Below are 19,104 nucleotides of genomic sequence, written 5' to 3'. Positions count from 1 at the left end.
GAGCGTCCTGTTATTGGATAGAGCGCGTGTGCTATCAATATCACCAGATCTCAGCTTCGTCGGTTTCCAAGGTGAGCAGGAACCAATGATTGGTCTGTGTATTGAAAGGACCATCCTGATCGGGAGTTCAATGTAATAATTGATCCGCTTCTATGCAAGCAAAACGGCTGAAAAGATCAGTCGCAGTTGATGATCGTTGTATTTCAACATATCGGGCTAGAATCATCTATGGTATAGCAAGTACTTCTACCTCCACCTGAGAGACAGCTCCCAGTAGCACATAAATTAGAGAACCAATTGATCAGTTTATCATTTACCGCGTAGATGTTACTCATGTTCCTGGATCCTTATCTGTGGCACGTCAATTCAGAACCCGTTCCTTGTGCGTGACGTCATGCCAAGTCTCTTGCTTGCATTATCAACGATGCGCTAGCCTCCGTCCCTCCCACTTCTGCACAAGCTGTCAGAGTACAGTACCAGATGCCACGATATCTGCACCCCGCGCTGCAGTAGTATGCGGGACCGATTCAAAGATGCGACTATACAAGGCCACCAATATGCCGCGTGATGGCGCATTCGAGTTTTGCTCTGTTGCTAAGCTTTCGCGTCGCTTATCATGAGGCTCGCATCTTTCCTGCACTTTGCTGCCATCGTGAAAGCAACTACCGTCTTCCAGCTCAACTCCACATCGTATTATTCCCCGGATCTTACCGCTGCAACGGTTCCTCTTGGAAACGAAAGAACTCAAGCGGTGCCAATTACCTACCTTTCCTTCACCGAACCCACCGTTGCTGCGGAGCTATTGGAATCGACTATTGCTTCATTTTCCTCCCAAGATGATGTTTTCGCAGAGCCTTTTCTCTCTACGTTGGTGCTTGGTGGCTCGGGTACTCTGTCGGGCGGGGCACATGCGTAAGAAATGTTCCTGTACAAACTTCACATGAGACGTACACTGACTTTATACACACTCTCTCTAGATACATTACTTCACTTGGGTGTACTGAGATCTACAACGTGGTGGGTGTCGACTTGATGCCCGGTCCATATTTGCTTCACCCAACGAATGCTGTTACTATGGTCTATCGACTGTATTGGGATCACAACTTCGCTTTTGTAGAATCTGTCACCAAAGGTCCGAACAGTACTTTCGTCCCTGTCACAGGTTTGGCCTTGACAGATGCCTATGGAGCTCTTAGTATCGCAGTGCCTTCTCGATTATACTATCCACTCCCCACAACAGACAAACCATTGTCGGGAAAACGCCTTGGAGTCAAAGACATCTACGACCTCAAGGGCATTCAAACTAGTGGTGGGAACAGAGCATACCGAGACCTTGTCGATCCTGCTCTCGAAAGCGCGGCAGCATTGCAGAAGCTGATCGATCTGGGTGCTGTAGTTATTGGAAAGACAAAGACCACGCAATTTGCGCTTGGAGAGCGGCCAACTGCAGACTATGTGGATCAGCTAGCACCCTTTAACCCCAGAGGCGATCGTTACCAGCATCCTCAAGGATCGTCGGCGGGTTCCGGAGTTGGACTCGCATCGTACGACTGGATGGACATTGCAACTGCGTCGGACACGGGCGGATCTGTTCGCCTACCAGCCATGGCCAATGGTCTTTTTGGTATGCGCATAACCAACGCTTCACTGCCGCTCAGTGGAATTCTACCCATATCAGCAGTTCTCGATACGCCAGGCGTATTGGCTCGCTCGGCTCGGCTGCTACAAGCTGTGCACAAAAAGTGGTATCCAGCCAAGGTGTATACGTCTTATCCAAAGCGTATCATTTTGCCTGATTTGTTCTGGCCCACTGTGAACGGAACAAGTATGCCCGTCTTTGATTCATTCATCTCTCAGCTCGCTACTTTCCTTGATGCCAACTTGACAACGTTCAATGCCAACGCCAGTTTTAATGCATATACGAATACGTCAGAAGGCCCAGCATCATACATTGGTTCCACATACTCCAATATTACCAACATCGATCAATACCGTGACCTATGCCTGCCATTCAAAGAGCAGTACATCGCCAAGTTCGGCAGAGCGCCGTATTGGAATCCACAAACACGAGCGCGGTGGAACCGGGCAGCTACTTTGCCAACCTCCAGTTACACCACTGCCATCGAGCGCACAAAGACATTTCAATCATGGTTTCGAGAAACGCTAACACCCACATGCGAATCCACATTGGTTTTATACCCCATGGGCGCTGGTACGGAAGACTATCGTGACATATACACCACTGCACCGGGCGGTATCTTCGCTGCAGGACTACCGTAAGTGTCCCTTCACAAACTGAGTGTGATATATACACTGACTTTGAACGTGGAAATTTAGCGGGAATCAGATGTCCGTTTTGGCTGCACTGCCGGACTATACTATTCCGATTGGTCAGAGGACTTACCTTAGCAGAGTAACTGAACGAAACGAGACGCTGCCTGTTACAATTGGCATGGTAGCTGCTGCAGGATGCGATCACATGCTCATGGATTTGGTCGCTGAGCTTGCGGATGCTGGTATCATTCATGGAGACGTGAAGACAGGCTCCAGTATGTACTGAGATGAGTGGAGCGAGTGGGAGCAGCTCCACGGAACACAATGCGCCGACGAACCGAGTGGATGCTTGTATCAGCTACACAAGCATCTACACCGTAAGGCAAGATCTGCACTGCATCACTTTACCCCATACCAGTCTGAGCGCATTCCATGCTGTGATTGGCGGACTAACGTTTTAGTTTCCTTGTCGATCAGGAACATCTGGGGTAAATTAAAGGAATAATCTACCATGTTTTGTCCACCTAACCGCGACTCAGGATGGTCCACGAGCCTAGAGCCGGATTATCGCTAGCTCCTTTGTCGTTTCAAACATACTATGCAGTGGGTTCGTATAATCACAAACTTCCCCGCTTATGTTTCTGCTTCTCATCGCGTCTGTTGTATCACCGTCGACATGCTTGTTTTTGCCCTTCTTCCGTTTCTAGTATCTTCCGCCGCTGCTCTCGCATTTCCGGGCGCAGAAGGCTTCGGCCGCAATGCGGTCGGTGGTCGCGGCGGCACCGTTTACGTTGTCACGAACCTCAACGACAGCGGGGAAGGCTCGCTTCGGGATGCCGTTTCCCAACCCGATCGAATCATTGTGTTCGCTGTCGGTGGGTTGATCAAAATCACCGAGCGCATGATCGTATCGAAACGCATCTCAATTCTTGGACAAACAGCACCTGGTGATGGCATCACAGTATACGGCAACGGCTGGAGTTTTAGCAATGCTGACGATGCAGTCGTACGGTACTTGCGCATCAGAATGGGAAGAGGGGGTAGTAGTGGCAAGGATGGCATCACGATCGCAGAAGGAAGCAACATGATCTTCGACCACGTCTCTGTATCCTGGGGTCGCGACGAAACTTTTTCCATATCTGGCTCAGAAGTTGGTAACATTACCATTCAGAACAGTATTATTGGACAAGGTCTGGAGACACATTCTTGTGGTGGTCTGATGCAAACAAATGTCGGCAATGGGATCAGTCTGTTCCGCAACTTGTACATTGACAACAAGACGAGGAATCCAAAAGTCAAGGGCACCAACGATTTCACCAACAACATTATCTACAACTGGGGCGGAGGAGGTGGATACATTGCTGGAGATTCGAGCGCAGCGAGCGAAGCCAACATTGTCGGAAACTATTTTGTCAGTGGCCCGAGTACCAGCGTAACGGCCTTCACGCGAGGGAATGCGAACTTCAAGGGATATGTTGAAGGGAACTTTTACGATTCTAATCGCGATGGTGTATTGGACGGAACGGAGCTTGGCGTAGCATCCAGCAACTACGGCGGCATGAACATCCAAACAGCAAAGTTTCCTTTTCCGGCACCCGAAAAGGTATTGTCAGCAAAGGATGCGTTGACGCTTGCTGAGAAGTCTGTTGGTGCAAGCAAGGTCCGCGATGCAGTTGATGCGCGGCTCATTGAGGAGTTGAAGAGCTACGGAAAGACAGGACAGTTGATCAGCGATGAGAATGCTAGTCCAATGGGTGGGCCAGGAACTATTGATGGCGGAGAGCAGTGGGTTGACGCGAATGGCAACGGTATACCTGATGATGTCGAAGAACAGTTCAAGGACGTGGAGGAGTGGGCAAATAGTTTAGTGCCGAGTAGCTACTAGATGGACTTGATTTGCGCGTTTTGCACCATGTCGCACAAAGCATCGATTGAGGTCATTTACGATTGGCTTAATTTGAAGACTAACGACTGCTGTAAAGACTGCATCCTCCGTGTGACGTTACATCCAAGCATCTGTTCATCATCCCAACCAATTTGATAGTACACAAAGTTTTCTCCATGTATGGGACATGGTACCCCTCCAAGACTCTCCCCTGGCCAATTACGCTGAGCCAATCTGAGCCCTCAAGAAGGCGGGTGCCTGCACAGCCGCCTCATCCGAGTACAAAAGATGTGCAGGCGTAATGATGAGGGTACCAGTACAAACCAAGTCTCCAGTCTCGCAGTAGATCCTGGTCCTGCTTGTAGGGAAATCTGGGATCCTCCCTCCATTTTGCAAGTTCTTGGTGTAGCCGAACAAGACCACACCCCTGACCTTGTTTTGCACAGCAGCACTGAGACCGGGAACCGCGTTAGACATGACTGCCGCACCTTGAGAATAGCCTCCGGCAGTGATGGGTGTGTTTGGACATTTGCTCGCGGCAAGGTTGAAGAGGCGCTGAGCTTCGCGGATGGCGGCCTGAGAAGTACCGGCTGGCAGGGTATTCTCTGCAAGGCCGGCAGTGTAGGGCCCACCTACGCCCTGGATCCAGACATTGGACGCCCCATATGCGCTTTCAAGAGCATTTGCTGTGAAAGGGCCAACAAGTGTGCCCTACGATGGTCAATCTCTGTCATTGAGGAGTCTGTAAAGGATCTGCTTGCGCTCACCATGTTTCCAGCTTCAGTGCTTCCCCTTGCGAAGATGAAGATGGCGCGGGGGCAGGCAGTGCTGCTTCCCGTCTCCAGCTCGTTTCTGGTGGCACCATCCTGACGGGCTTCGAGAGTGATGGGTTGAGGTTCATCAGCGGGCGCCGTGACAGGTACTGCGACGGCGATGGGCGAAGTAAGAGCAAGAGAAGCGAAAAACGAGAGGATTGCAAGATACTTCATATTGATGATTGGGGTAGCGATAGAATGTGTCTGATGGCTCTAGAAGATAGAGGTCTGAGGAAGTTGGTAGTGGGCTGTCCGGCTGTGCTGTGTCTCTAATCACAACGCATCCCCTTCCTTTTATGCTCTTTCTTACATGTACAAGATACTATCTTCACACTGATACTCCCAGCGACTGCCTCGGCATTTGGGGTGCCTAGAATCTTGGGATGCACCCTTGATATTGGTGAAAAGACAAACTGTCCCCAAAGCGTGCTGTAGCCGTTCTCATACCATCTCTAGGAGATCGAGATGTGGTGTTCACTGTTCACCATCGATAGACTGACCAGTAGGCATCTTGGTTGTATCTGGGCTTCCTCGGTCCAGCGATATGTGCCTGGGATCTGTGTCTAGGCATGCATGCAAAAGAGATATGCATGAAGGGCTGATGGTGGGATGGATGGGTCGCGTGGTACGGGGATGAGGGCTCGTCGGCGAATCAAAGGGACGCTATCGAACTTTCCGGTCAAGCTCGCGAATCGAAGCCGAGGCACAGTTCACTCGTTATAAATGCAACAAATTACTGCCATGGATGGAAGGGCAACTCGTGATGTGGGGTGCATACATGGAAAGTTCTGTTTCGCGAGAATATGTACCCCGCATCACATCCACTGCAGAACTAAGCTTGCGCTAAAGCTCTAGGATATGCGTGATGAATACTTGGAAACATGCCGGACTGTAATGTTTCCGATCCCGACAGGCTTCGGCACTTTACCTGTTGATCACGGCACTACCGTCGCTTGTAGGAGGAAAAGCGTGGAAAACTGGTACCTTCCCAAGGGGGAGATTGTGCATTCAACGAATACGGCGCAGAGATGATATGTTTGGATTCACAATCCTACTCTCGGCATCCATCTCAGAAGTGAACATGACTGCTGAATTGCTGCTAAAAGGTATTCATCGAGCGCTGGGTATCCCATCTTTTTTCCTGGGCGTTCGAGACTTTGGCTTTGGAGAAGCCAGAGCTACGTGAGACATTACGTTTACGCTGGCACATCCAAGCACGAAGACAAACGCATAGAATGCGAGGAGGTTTCGAGCTAAGACCAGCGTGATCATGCCGTAGACCAGGCTAGAGATTGGCCAGAAAAACTTCTGTACGCACAGCCAGATGCCGAGTAGGATGCAGAAGAGGTTCTTCAGCAATTGTTGAATGAAATTTCGGTAGGCTTGAAGGTATTCGTCCGTTGTTGGTGGCGCAAGTATCCTCTCCCAATGCTCTCGACGAGCATCATGTGTCAATGTGCGCACATCAACAGATGTAGGCGCTCTTGTCTCGAGGAGGTACCTCCATACAATCTTCAGCTGTCTGTTCCAGCCATATGGCGTTTCTCTATGCATGAATCTTTCCCATTTCTTCACCGTCCCGATTGCCATCTCTTCACTAACCAGAAACCATTCATCGTGTCCCGATTTGTATTTGGTGCATTGGAGCGGCACACAATGGCTTTCCAGATCAGTTTTCACAAGTTTTTCCAGGCGAGAACAGTTTTCAATCATGTGATCCGAGACATGGACTACATCAGCTATGAACATGCAGCATTTCTCATGTTCGGCGACGCGGTCCACAAACACTCGTGTTGTCCATCCAATCTTGTAGCCTTTCGTCTCATCGTGCGGATCACACAAAACATACATGAAGCCTTTCTGGTCACAAGGAGTGAGCATGCTCCGTAGCTCCCTATACAAATTATCGTGCGTAGATCTGGCGGTCTTCGGGATCTTGCCTGGTGAACGACTATCATTCTCTTGATGGGATTGTCGACCCGTTTTATCGTTCATATCGGGGGTTGACGGAGAAGACGAGGGCCTCGATGTGGATGAATTATCCACATCCAGGTCCGGGCTACCATCGGACCTGTGGTGTTTGCGTGGAGCAGACTCTCTAGGAGCTCGAACTGCTTCAGGGGCAGTTTGTTCTCGGAGTTGAAACGGATCAGAGCTAACTCGACTAGGCCAATTTGAACGAGTGTCGCAAGTAGTCGAATTGACCAGGTTTCGCGATTGGGCGGCGATCTTGCTAACGGGTGAACCAGTAGAAGCTAGAGTCTGAATGGGGGTGTGCGAAGTCAGTACGCGTCTCACATGCGATTCGTGAAGGGATACTTACTGCAGAGTCGCTTTGGGTAGCGGTGAGTCGTTGTCTTAACCGAGGGTGTTTTGTTGCTGCGAGGCCCAAATTATTGGGTTCGGTCTTTGGTTCCAATGGCGAGCTTCCCCTTGATCCATGCACCTGATGACGGGAAGATGTGTCCGATGAGATACGCGAAACCATATTTGAGAGCGGAAATTTCGGACGATAGAAGATGTATGAAGTAAAGAATCTGACTTTGCAATGAAGAAAAGAGTCGCTACGGTAAGACTGTCATTTTAAACATGTGAGATGTGTTTATCGAAGCGCTGTAGGATTGCTTCCCAGCAAATGCAGAGGTCGCATGAGCGTGCGTGTGGCGGTGCGGAATGTCACTGATGTACCATTATGCTTGGTGGATTAATGCGAGGATGCTCTTTGAAACATGCGAAATAGCAGGGTAAGAGCGGCACGCGCAGGAGCACCAGCCTCGATCGATACTGTTCTTGTCTGTTTCTTCACTCAGTATAACTATTCGGAAATGGTTGTAGTGAGCAACAGGCCAGCGATGGACAATGTAGTGTCGTTTCAGGCACGCTCGATGTCATCATGTGCAAGTGCTGAATGCAGTAAGCGAAACTACGCCGCGCTTGTCTGCTGCGATGGATGTGTTTGTCTGGTGGCTGTGCACAGGCCAAGACACGTAGAAACGACTACTGCAACTGTCTGGAGGATGTTAAGCTGATGGTGGCTTTGGTCTCAACATGGCATTTGCTGTAGGCAAGGCTCCAGTGTGAAAGCCTCGCAGCCTTGCTGGGATCGGGACCGTAGCTGCGCGACCCAATAATCGAACGTCCGGTTTCGCAGTCTAGACACTGGACGCATTGGAAATGATGAAGTGGCTTGCAGTGGCGGTGGCTGACGCTGCCATGGAAGAAGTAATCAGTGAGTTTTGGGCGCGCTGAGGACGGAGCGTGAGAGGCAGGCAGCGACGTTGCATGCGTCATTTAGTGCTTCCTTCGCACGGTCGAGGCGCCGATATCGAACAGCAGGACTCGTCCCTCGAAGATGAGATGGGACGGGCGGATGCAGTGCAACAAGACGCAGGTGGTTGGGAGGGAGTGTGGTGTTTCGTCCGTCTTTGAGATGTTCCGAAATTGCGCCTTTACTTCGGTAGCGCCTTCTGCATTGGGTAGCGCGTATTGGTTGGAACAGAGAGAAGGACCACGATGTCATCGACGTATACCACCATCACGGTTTGATCGGTGGCTAGACTGCATTCTCTACCATCTTCTGTGCCGATGACGTATTTCTGCTTCTCGCATTGCTGTGGGCGGTAGATGGATCCCGCCGGCATGCATTTAGCATTCCGGACACACGCATGCAACTCGGCCCTAGTGTCGCCTCATGCAGCAGAAGGGTCGAGCTGTGATGCTCTGGTGCATGTAGAATACCAGACACCTTGATACCGCCATCATGTTCTGCTTGTTCCCGAACGCCAGCAATGACCACCGGCATCGGTGGGGTACGCTAGCGCGGCCGGAATCAGTCGCCGCTTCCGTTGCGGTTGCCTTTGAAGCCTTCACCGACACTCGCCTCGCTGGCGAACCTTTGCCATTCATGTCTAGGAAAACCACATAAGACACTGTATACATGCTCACCACTGCTCGACCAAGTCCTCATCGGCTGGAGCTTAGGTGGAAGGAGTTGTTGTCTAGATAGGTGTCGACTCGTATTCGTAAGAGGCAAGCATTATGGCGTCCTTCCAGATTCCCTTGTCTTCGGCTCCAACATCTGCTGATTTACCACCAATATCGCATTGCCATGGAATCTGGGTCAGTACAGCTTCAGATGGCTTCTTTGATTACCGCTGACCTCACTAGGACACAAGAGCAGCACAATTCACGCCATGTGCTCTGCCTTTTGTTGCAACCATACCAGCTATACTTGCCGCACTAGTACTGATCAACTACTCACTACGGGTCATCGACGGGTATTGGCCAAGATGGACGAAACCGTTTGTGCACGAGGCAAAGGAGAAGTCGAGTGAGGCGGAAACACCTTCGACCCAACAACCCGTGGCTGCGACATTTTCCCTCTTGGCCCTAGCTACCATCGGCCTGACATTCCAAATCCTCAATGTCTTCTTTCCCATCCGCCAGCCAACAGCCATCTATCCAGCGATTGCATGGGTACGTAAGGTCTAGTGTAGCTGTGGTTGTCGACTAACAATTGTCTTAGGCCGTTGTAGTGGCCATCATCCTTGTGGAGCGCCCAAGAAAAGCTTCTTTGCCATTATTGCTTCTTTTCACAGGTCTCTTGCTGCAACAGCTGGTCTCACTGTCTCACAGGCCTTCTACGTTCTTAGCTAAACATATTCTCTTGGCCGTCGCACCCACGGCCGCTATACTGGGCATCGTTACGATACTCAACATGCCTCTTAGAGATCCTGCACTACCAAGAGAGGACATTAGCCCTGCCTTTGAGACCCCAACAGTGCGGCTTCGGACTCCTGAAGACAACCTGACTCCCTGGCAGTACATGACGGTGTCTTGGATGGAGCCACTGATCAAGAAAGGTGTGACGCGCCAAATGGAGGACGGGGACATCTGGGATTTGGGTTGGGAGTTTAAGCATGCGCGACTCCACGAGGCATTCCGGAAGCTCCAGGGTTCGGTGACGAAAAGAATCTTTGTCGCAAACGGCATGGACTTGATACGCACCACCTTCTTGAACGTAATACGATTGTGTGCGAGTAAGTCTAGAGCTGAAACCCTCTGCTTTCTAATGTGGATCTGACCGAAAACAGCTCTGCTCACGCCAGTACTCTTGCAGCGAGTGCTCGCCTCCTTGGAAGACAAGAACAATCACGCTACAATTACCTACGCCTGTTTTATCCTGGGTTTGCGACTGATATCTGCTCAGTTGAACACATTCAATCTATGGTATCAGAGACGAGCGTACGAGAGATGTAGGGGTGAGCTTATCACGATGCTTTATGAGAAGACATTGCATCGCAAGATCCTGGGGGCAAAACAGCAAGTCAAAGAAGACCAGGCCAATGGTCACAGCAACCATGAGTCACACGCAACGAACGACGAGAATAGGGGTGATGTTGATGATGGAGCGATCAAAACAACCCCCAAGAGCTGGTTAGCACGTCTGAACATTTCTGTCCGATCGGTCTTTACGAAGAATGACCAGGTGCAGGTCAATGACGAGAAAGACGCTGCATCGATGGGAAAGATTCTCAATTTGATGCGCAATGATGCGTACGAGATAGCGCAACGCTTCTGGGAATTTTCCGATATCATCACCAAGCCTGCTGGTGCCATCTTCGCGACTATCCTAATTTGGCGCATGCTGGGCTGGGCATGTCTGCTCGGTGTCGTGGCACTAGCAGCTTCGCAATTACTCAATGTCATCATTGCTCGCTTTCAGGTCCACTTCGAGAAGAAACGCAGAGTGGCTACCGATGAGAAATTGCAACGTACGAGCCAATTCATAGAGTCGATCCGTCACCTACGCTGGTACGGTTGGGAAAGCGCATGGCTGGACGGAATACTCGAGTCTCGCCGAAAAGAGTTGCATCTCCGCATCATTAACATTGTCTTTTCGACATCGCTCGCATTCATTCTGCGATTTGGTTCTGGATTGTTTCCTGCGGTTGCTTTCTACGCCTTCACCAAATTGGCAGGCCACGACTTGCGCATTGATCTGATATTTCCTGCGTTCGATCTGTTCAACCTTCTGGAATCGTACCTTCGGGCATTGCCGCAACTTGTCACTACTTGTCTCAATGCATACGTCGCGATGAGCCGTATTGAGGAATTCATGGCTGAGCCGGACAAAGAAGAGACGGATGTTGTACCCGAAGGATCTGCTGATCTCAGTCTCCATCACGCATCTTTTGCCTGGCCTGGAGTAGATCACAACGTCCTCGAAGACATCACGCTATGTTTTCCTGCTGGACTCACCATGATATACGGCGAGGTTGCCGCTGGTAAGACAGCGCTGCTACAAGCTCTTCTTGGCGAGCTTGATACAACAGCTGGGGAGCTGGTGCGCCCTGATCAGGTAGTTGCTTACTGCGCGCAGACCCCTTGGCTTCAAAGCATGAGCATACGCGACAACATACTCTTCTCATATCCTTATGAAGAGAGCCGCTACAAACAAACCTTGGAAGCATGTGCGCTGTTACCCGACATGACTGAGCTCAAGCATGGAGATTTGTCGAACATCGGAGAGAATGGCATTGGGTTGTCTGGCGGCCAGAAGGCTCGCGTGGCACTGGCGCGAGCTGTTTATAGCCGCGCAAAAGTGCTACTGCTTGACGATCCGCTGTCAGCTCTAGACCATCAGACGGCCGAGTTTATCGTCCATAAATTGTTAGCTGGACCGTTGCTTGAAGGTAGAACGACTATCCTTGTTACACATCGAACAGAACTATGCCATGGCCTCGCGAAGCAATGGGTTCAGTTGGAGAAGGGCAGAGCTACGATTCACGAACCAAGTCAAGTTGAAGATGCGATCGCGCTGAAGCGCACTCAGACAAACGAAACCGAGTCAGAGGAGGACGCGAAGAAACGGGAGGAAGAACAAGCAGCTGCTGTGCCCGACAAGTTCATCGAAGATGAACACCGCGCGAAGGGAGGTGTCAAATGGAGCGTCTATTGGCGCTACATTAGAGCAGGTACTCTCCGATGGTGGTCTGTTGCTATATTCATCATGGCGTTATTCCGTGTGCTTGACGTTGCACAGACCTGGTTCATCAAGTCCTGGGCCGAAAGCTACGAAGAGGGCGAACACAAGGGTATCTTTGACTTCCTGCCACCGCCAGCAGACGACGTGGTTCCTTGGCTTTGGGCTTTTTTCCTGTTCATCTTAACGACCGCCGTACTCTTTTGGTGGACGAATCTGATCATGTTCGGGGTAGGGGTAAGTGTCTCTGTACAAACTACGCGGAAGACATACACTGACTTTGTACACCTCTGTTTAGTATCACGCTGCCAAGACCATCTTCAAGGAAACTGTTGAGCGTGTTGCCCATGCCACATTTCGATTCTACGACGTCACGCCAGTAGGGAGGTTGATGAACCGATTGACTAGTGACATGAACACCATCGATGGCGAACTAAGCAATGCCTTTATTGTGTTCGCATGGCAGATGATAGGCTGGATGAGCGCCGTCGTCATCATATTGTCTTCGACCCCAACTTTCCTGGCTTTCGGCCTGCTGCTTGGTTGTGGATTCATCTATTACTTCTTCCGGTTCCTGCCGACCTCGCAGAGCTTGAGACGACTCGAGGTGAGTCATACAAACTTTTACAAGGTTTCAATTACTAACCAGGGACAGATGGTATCGCTATCGCCACTTATGAGCAACTTTGGTGCGCTTCTCGAAGGCCTTACCACTGTACGAGCTTTCAGTGCACAGCAAAGGTTCCAGGCTCGCGTGATTGAGGTCGTCGACAACTTCCAGAAGAACGACCATTTCTATTGGTCGCTACAAGCATGGCTTGCGCTTCGCTTCAGTGTCATGTCGGCTAGTGCTACGTTCGTTATGACACTCATCGCCGTCTATACACATATAAGCCCCGGCCTCACTGCGTTTGTGCTCATCACCGCGGGCAAGTTCGTTATTCACACAGAATGGATGTGTAGGATCTACGGAACGCTGGAGATGGACTTTACCAGTGTCGAGCGTGTGGTTGAGCTTCTAGACATTGAGACGGAAGCACCCGGCGTTGTCAAGCCGCCAGCACATTGGCCCACATACAGTGGTGACATTGAGTTTGACGATGTGACTATCCGCTACGCAGAGAATCTTGAGCCTGCGCTTCAGAATATTACCCTAAAAATCCCAGCAGGTTCCAACACGGCAGTAATTGGGCGTACGGGTTCTGGGAAGTCCACTCTGGCCCTCTCCCTCCTCGCCACCATTGCGGCCGAGAATGGGCGAATTCTGATTGATGGGATCGATATATCTACGGTGGACAAACACGCCCTTCGCAGTCGTGTTACTTTCCTCGCCCAAGAGCCTGTCCTCTTCCCAGGAACCATGCGCAAGAACCTGGATCCTCTGTCTGTCTACTCTGACGCTTCTTGTCTATCTGTGCTGCAAAAGATTGGCGGTGACCAATACGGCTGGAATCTTACGACATCCATCGAGGGCGGTGGCAAGGGCCTTTCGCAGGGCCAACGACAGCTTGTCGGATTGGCTAGAGCCATGTTGAGGAGGAGCCCGATACTGATCATGGATGAGGCGACGGCTAGTATCGATTTCGAGACGGCACAGAGAATTCAAAGCGTACTGCGAGAGGAGATGAAGAGCAGCACGGTGGTTACAATCGCGCATCGACTAGAGGCAGTCAAGGAGGCGGACTACTGTGTGGTGCTCGGGAAAGGCAAGTTGATCAAGGCGGGCAAGGCTGAAGACATGGTTAGGGAAGGCGGCGAGTTCCAGAGTATGTTGGCCTAGGTGTCGAGGACCGAGGTATTGTTGTTATCAAAAAGTTTGTCGTGTAAAGATGTATAGACTACATGTATCGTTTAGCTGATTCTATCACGTTTGCTGTCGCATGAAGAAGAGTGTGGCTGCTAAAGCCGGGTTCTGGGTGCCGGGATTAAGCATGAGGCTTGCGTGGCACCGCCACGATTTGCGTTAGCAGCAGCAAGGATGTGTGGTCGCAATGGGAGTCGCGAACGCCGCATCTTCCGCGTCTGCAAAGCCTCACAAACCTCAGTCCGACGTCAGATGTGCAGTCGGCAGCATGCTGTGACACCCTCACAAGCTCTCCCAAACCTCTGTCCGAACGCGAATCGACCTGCCATCTCAACAACCGCGCTACCACGATTCGGAGGTGTCGCGGGCTCCGCAACCAAGCAGCAGCACGCAGATCCCCAACATGGCCGCTACGCCATCGGACAGCAATGGAGCCACTCCGGGCGACCATGAACTCGAAGTCATAGCGGACAACAAGCCCAGCCTCCCAGTCGAGGAGGACATAATGCAGTTGGCTCGGCTGGGAGAGATTGGGGCTATACAGAAACTCTTCGACAGCGGCAAGGTGGATGCGACATTCAAGGATGAGCAGGGCATAACACCGCTACATGTGCGCATACAAGACTGCTTGAGAGTGACAGACGGCTAACATGGCGCAGTGGGCTGCCATTAACAATCACTACGCTCTGTGCCACTTCCTTATCCAGGCCGGTGCGCCCATCAACGCAAAGGGCGGCGATGCGGTTGCGACGCCCGTTCTGTGGGCTGCGAAGCGTTGCAACTACTACATTGTCAACCTCCTGCTCGACCACGGCGCCGACCCTCTCCTCACCGACGACCAAGGCTTCAATCTCCTGCACAGCGCCACGCTCGACGGCAATGTGTACCAGATCGTCTTGCTGCTGCACCAGGATATACCCGTCGATATTCCAGATCCCCAGAGCCACACCCCGCTCATGTGGGCGGCATACAAGGGCTATCCGTCTTGTGTCGATTTGTTTCTCAGATGGGGCGCCAACGTGTACGCGACCGACGACCAGGGCTTCACTGCCCTACATTGGGCCCTCGTAAAGGGAAGTCAGGGATCAATACAGAAGCTGCTAGAGTATGGCGCCGACAGGTTCGCCAAGAACAACGACGGCAAGACACCAGAGGTCACGGCCGAGGAGATGAACACTACTCGGCAATGGCGTCGCGCCCTCATGGAAGCAGGCTTTGACAAACACGGAAACGCGAGACAGTTCCCCATCCCGGGGGTCAAGGACACGAGGTGGTTCCTGAGCCGATTCATATTCTTCTTGCCGTTTGCTATACTTTTCGCTGCGCTGCTCCTCGTCAGTCACTACCCGGCGTTTGTTGGTATACCCCTGGCGTTGATTGTCGCCTATGTTATGCAGTGGGGAGCACAGTGGCTTTTGCGATGGGGTCCCTCCAACATGCGAAGCATACACCACACTGTAAGTCGACTATTTGCTTACTTGTGTCTTGTCACTAACCAATTTCCAGCCTTTCTTAGCCGGTATCTTCGCCGGCACACTGTTCTGGGTTGGTTTCCGTTGGGCAACAACCGTTTTGCCCTGGACCATCCGAACCAACTTCTTTCTCAACTTCCTCTTCGCAGCGTTCTACGGACTCACGGCCTATTTTTACTTCTTCACCATGACTATTGATCCCGGCTTTGTGCCTAAGTCGGCGAGCAGGAGTGCCTCCAAGGCAGTTATTGACGAGCTTATGGAACTACGACAGTTTGATGAACGCCACTTTTGCGTAAACTGCATGGTGCGGAAACCTTTGCGCAGTAAGCACTGCAAAAGATGCGAGCGCTGTGTTGCAAAGAGTGATCAGTGAGTAGGCCATATAGGCAACGCAGGATGGCGCTAACTGTGACAGTCATTGTCCATGGGTCAACAACTGTGTGGCGAACAACAACCACAGACATTTTGTGCTATATGTACTTTCTCTGGAACTCGGTATCGTTATGTTCGTAAGGCTAGTCCTTGCTTGTAAGTCAAAACCTGGTATGCTTGTGTCATGTGGCTAATGTTAGTAGACTTGGAGATACGTGACGCGCCTAAGGATTTCCCCAAATGCGCAGTCATCTCGCCGGATCTTTGCAAAGTCCTCAACAAAGACCCATTTACGATTGTATTGTCGATATGGGCCGCCTTCCAACTGACATGGGTGACCATGCTTCTCTGTGTCCAGCTTCTTCAGATCGCGCGCAATCTCACCACCTACGAAAGCATGCGCGGGCACCTTCACGGCGGCACGCCTGCGGACGCACTCAATTCTTTTGTTACCACCGGCGATACCAGTCAAGACGTGTCTGGTGGTGCCGGTAACGCTCCCACGAACGGTTTCGGCTCCGGTCAAGATACAGGCGATACTCCACGTCGTCCTCAGCCCAAAGCTTCTATTTGGGACCAATGGAAGCGTCTCCTTGGAATCGACACCTTCCTCACAATCGCTCTTCACGGAAGCCAAGGAGAGCAAATAATGCGACAAAGACGAAGCAACCCCTTTTCACGAGGCATCGTTACGAATTGCAAGGATTTCTGGTGCGACGCCAGCCCAGTATTTGGTTCAAAAGAGAGCGGTTATGCGAGGCTGGGGGGTGAGAGAGTGGATTATACAAGATTGTACGAGGTGCCCAAGATGAGGTATCAGAGAGGTGGTGAACGTGAGGGAGGGAGATATGAGAGTGTGGCCGCGGAAGAGGAGTCATGATCACGATGCAGGTAGCGATAATGGTAATGATGACGAAGAGTATGGAACGCTACTAGTTCCCAGGTCCATGCGAATACTTTTGAGTGAACAGTGCTGTTCTCATGTCGGCTACTGAAATGTGGCCGAAATCCCTGCAGCTTTACCAGACCGGAAGTCAAAAGCCGAGGCTGCAGCGAGGAAAGTCCCCGCGCCACCCTAAACCACCCGTCGTGGGTCGCGCACATGCGTGACGCTCCACTGGCCTGTTCAGCTTGGTCGCCTGGCTTTTGCCTGAGCTTTCTTTTCCACCATGCGCTAGATCTAATCTACTTCCTTTCTTTATTGTTATTGTCGCAAGCTTTTAGGCTGGGCGCTGAATGTCGAAAATGACATCATCCGAGGCCCTGAGAGGGCTGAGGACCCTCTCGCGATGCGCTGGCCCGACGCCGAAGAGAATTGCTGTGGGACGCAACCTGGTAGTCGATGGCAAGAGGGCGATATGCACCAACTGCACGAGAAGTTCAAAACCGGGGAGGCACGCGCCAGGGCATGCTGCTGCTGCGCGCACGAGCAACGTTGCCTGTGTGCCGAATAGAGTTTCGTTTGCGCCGGTAGGTTGCAGAGGATATGCACAGGCCGCGCGTGAGTGTACGTTTCGCGATGGGAAAGACTGTCGTTCAACATGAGTGCTGATCTGAACAGATGCAATCGAAGATCCTGAACGGACCCATGGCCCCATGGCCGAGTACGATGCGCGCGTTGAATCCGGACGACTACGTGACGACGAGCACCAACGCAACATTATCAGGAATCTTCAAGATCTCCACGACATGCTGAAATCCTACGAGCAACCGCCCGTCCAACAACCTACTATAGCATCCCTTCAACCGCCGAAGAAGTCCTTCTTCTCCTTTCTCTCGTCGTCCAGTTCCGCAGGACCGGCCCTGCCGCCCATACCAGAATCGCTACCAAAGGGCATTTACATGTTTGGAGACGTAGGCAGTGGGAAGACGATGATGATGGATTTGTTCTACGACACACTTCCGCCAAACATTACGAGAAAGACGAGGATCCATTTCCACGCCTTTATGCAAAGCGTACACAAGGACTTGCACAAGATGAAGATGCAGCACGGAAACGACATTGACAGTATACCGTTTGTCGCAGCGGGCATCGCAGAACGTGCATCTGTTCTGTGCTTCGACGAGTTCCAATGTACGGATGTGGCCGATGCCATGATCCTCAGGAGATTAATGGAGAGCTTGATGGCACACGGAACAGTCATTGTCACGACGAGCAACAGACACCCAGACGACCTATACAAGAACGGCATACAAAGAGAGAGCTTTATACCGTGCATCAATCTCCTAAAATCAAGACTCACCGTCCTGAACCTGGACTCCTCGACGGATTACAGAAAGATACCGCGGCCGCCAAGTGGCGTGTACCACCACCCGCTCGACGCGTCGGCGCAGACGCACGTAGAGCGATGGTTCCGCTTCCTTGGCGACTTTGAAAACGACCCGCCACACCCGGCTGTGCACGAGGTCTGGGGAAGGGAAGTCCGCGTGCCGAAGGCTAGTGGCAAGTGTGCCGTGTTTAGCTTCGACGACATCATCGGACGCGCGACGGGAGCAGCCGACTATCTGGAACTCACGAGACAGTATGAGGCGTTTATCATTACAGGGGTGCCTGGGATGAACTACAGGTCAAGAGACTTGGCGAGGAGGTTCATCACTTTTATAGATGCCGTGTACGAATCAAGGGTAAGTAAGATGCGGGTAGCGCGAGAGCGTGTGAAGGAGGGTGCGTGGTGGTTAGATGTATATTATGCTAATGGGAGACCAGGCCAAGCTAGTAATGACAACAGCTGTTCCCTTGACAGCCCTCTTCCTCGATCAGTCCGAGCTAAACGACGCTGTAACCGCTACACAGAAAGCTGGAAAACTACCAGCTACCACTACTCCCTCGCCCAAGCCACCTGCCAAATCTGCCGAAGCAGACGACCACGAAGCCATCTCGGACGTTATGCGTAATCTCATGGACGATCTTGGCATGAACATGGACATGTTGAAGAACAGCAGTATTTTCTCTGGCGACGAAGAGCGATTTGCATTTGCTAGGGCATTGTCGCGATTGAGTGAAATGGGAAGTCAGGAGTGGGTGGAACGTGGGTTGGGACTGGAGAAAAGAGGTGGAAAGGGAGAGATGGAGGGGTGGCAGAAGGTCAGAAGCAGATGGAGGGAAGATAGTATGTAGGATTGAGCGCTTGTACTATACCATGTCTGAGCTTGAGTACACGGACGTGCATGGTGAATACTTGCTACCGCTTGAAGCGGACGATGCTCTTGTCTCTGGAGTGAGGTTGTGGAGATGGAGACCAAGTAAGACGATGACGGTACACTGCTTCGATCTTGATTACCAGAAACATCAAGATCGACGCACTTCCTGGTCAGGTTAACCGCGATGTGCGGTGCTTGTATGGGACGATGGCGTACGTGTCATGTCATGAATCCCCGTGATCGCCTCAGTGTATGGAAAATATTGCGATATTGTGGTGGTGAGCAGGCATGCAGTCTATCGACCCGCTTCAACTGACCGAGAGGTGTGGAGCCGCCGTTCGCCAATATTGCTC

General features: G+C 51.6%; 5 protein-coding genes across 5 annotated transcripts; 4 read left to right on the top strand and 1 right to left on the bottom strand.

Moving 5' to 3' along the window:
• Positions 1–616: 616 nt before the first annotated feature.
• Positions 617–2,560, top strand: ACET3X_001024 (uncharacterized protein; the record flags this gene model as incomplete). The annotated part of the gene is made up of 3 exons (XM_069446270.1): positions 617–912; positions 978–2,276; positions 2,338–2,560. The coding sequence occupies 3 exons, from the start codon at positions 617–619 to the stop codon at positions 2,558–2,560; spliced, it is 1,818 nt and encodes a 605-aa protein (XP_069311266.1).
• Positions 2,561–2,950: 390 nt separating this feature from the next.
• ACET3X_001023 (uncharacterized protein) lies at positions 2,951–4,159 on the top strand (the record flags this gene model as incomplete). Its single annotated transcript, XM_069446269.1, has 1 exon — positions 2,951–4,159. One exon carries the CDS (start codon positions 2,951–2,953, stop codon positions 4,157–4,159), a length of 1,209 nt encoding a protein of 402 aa, XP_069311265.1.
• A 219-nt stretch (positions 4,160–4,378) lies between these two features.
• Positions 4,379–5,148, bottom strand: ACET3X_001022 (uncharacterized protein; the record flags this gene model as incomplete). The annotated part of the gene is made up of 2 exons (XM_069446268.1): positions 4,379–4,870; positions 4,927–5,148. 2 exons carry the CDS (start codon positions 5,146–5,148, stop codon positions 4,379–4,381), a joined length of 714 nt encoding a protein of 237 aa, XP_069311264.1.
• Positions 5,149–8,856: 3,708 nt separating this feature from the next.
• ACET3X_001021 (uncharacterized protein) lies at positions 8,857–13,800 on the top strand. Its single transcript, XM_069446266.1, has 6 exons — positions 8,857–9,093; positions 9,142–9,450; positions 9,500–10,013; positions 10,068–12,196; positions 12,258–12,566; positions 12,615–13,800. The coding sequence occupies exons 1-6, from the start codon at positions 9,013–9,015 to the stop codon at positions 13,737–13,739; spliced, it is 4,467 nt and encodes a 1,488-aa protein (XP_069311263.1). The 5' UTR covers positions 8,857–9,012; the 3' UTR covers positions 13,740–13,800.
• Positions 13,801–14,166: 366 nt separating this feature from the next.
• ACET3X_001020 (uncharacterized protein) lies at positions 14,167–18,728 on the top strand (the record flags this gene model as incomplete). Its single annotated transcript, XM_069446265.1, has 8 exons — positions 14,167–14,373; positions 14,423–15,220; positions 15,270–15,318; positions 15,385–15,607; positions 15,654–15,766; positions 15,814–16,356; positions 17,172–18,235; positions 18,318–18,728. 8 exons carry the CDS (start codon positions 14,167–14,169, stop codon positions 18,726–18,728), a joined length of 3,408 nt encoding a protein of 1,135 aa, XP_069311262.1.
• Positions 18,729–19,104: the final 376 nt, after the last annotated feature.

The sequence above is a fragment of the Alternaria dauci genome, chromosome 1, assembly GCF_042100115.1.
Source record: "Alternaria dauci strain A2016 chromosome 1, whole genome shotgun sequence".
Taxonomy (NCBI): Eukaryota; Fungi; Ascomycota; class Dothideomycetes; order Pleosporales; family Pleosporaceae; genus Alternaria; species Alternaria dauci.
Note: the sequence above shows the minus strand (reverse complement) of the source record. Positions and strands in the feature narration are given on the sequence as shown.

Excerpts from the sequence above, each read along its gene's own strand:
- ACET3X_001021 (XM_069446266.1), top strand. The coding sequence starts at position 9,013 with ATGGCGTCCTTCCAGATTCCCTTGTCTTCGGCTCCAACATCTGCTGAT. Across the intron at positions 9,451-9,499 it reads TCTATCCAGCGATTGCATGG|GCCGTTGTAGTGGCCATCAT; the intron begins GTACGTAAGGTC and ends CAATTGTCTTAG. Across the intron at positions 12,197-12,257 it reads TGATCATGTTCGGGGTAGGG|TATCACGCTGCCAAGACCAT; the intron begins GTAAGTGTCTCT and ends ACCTCTGTTTAG.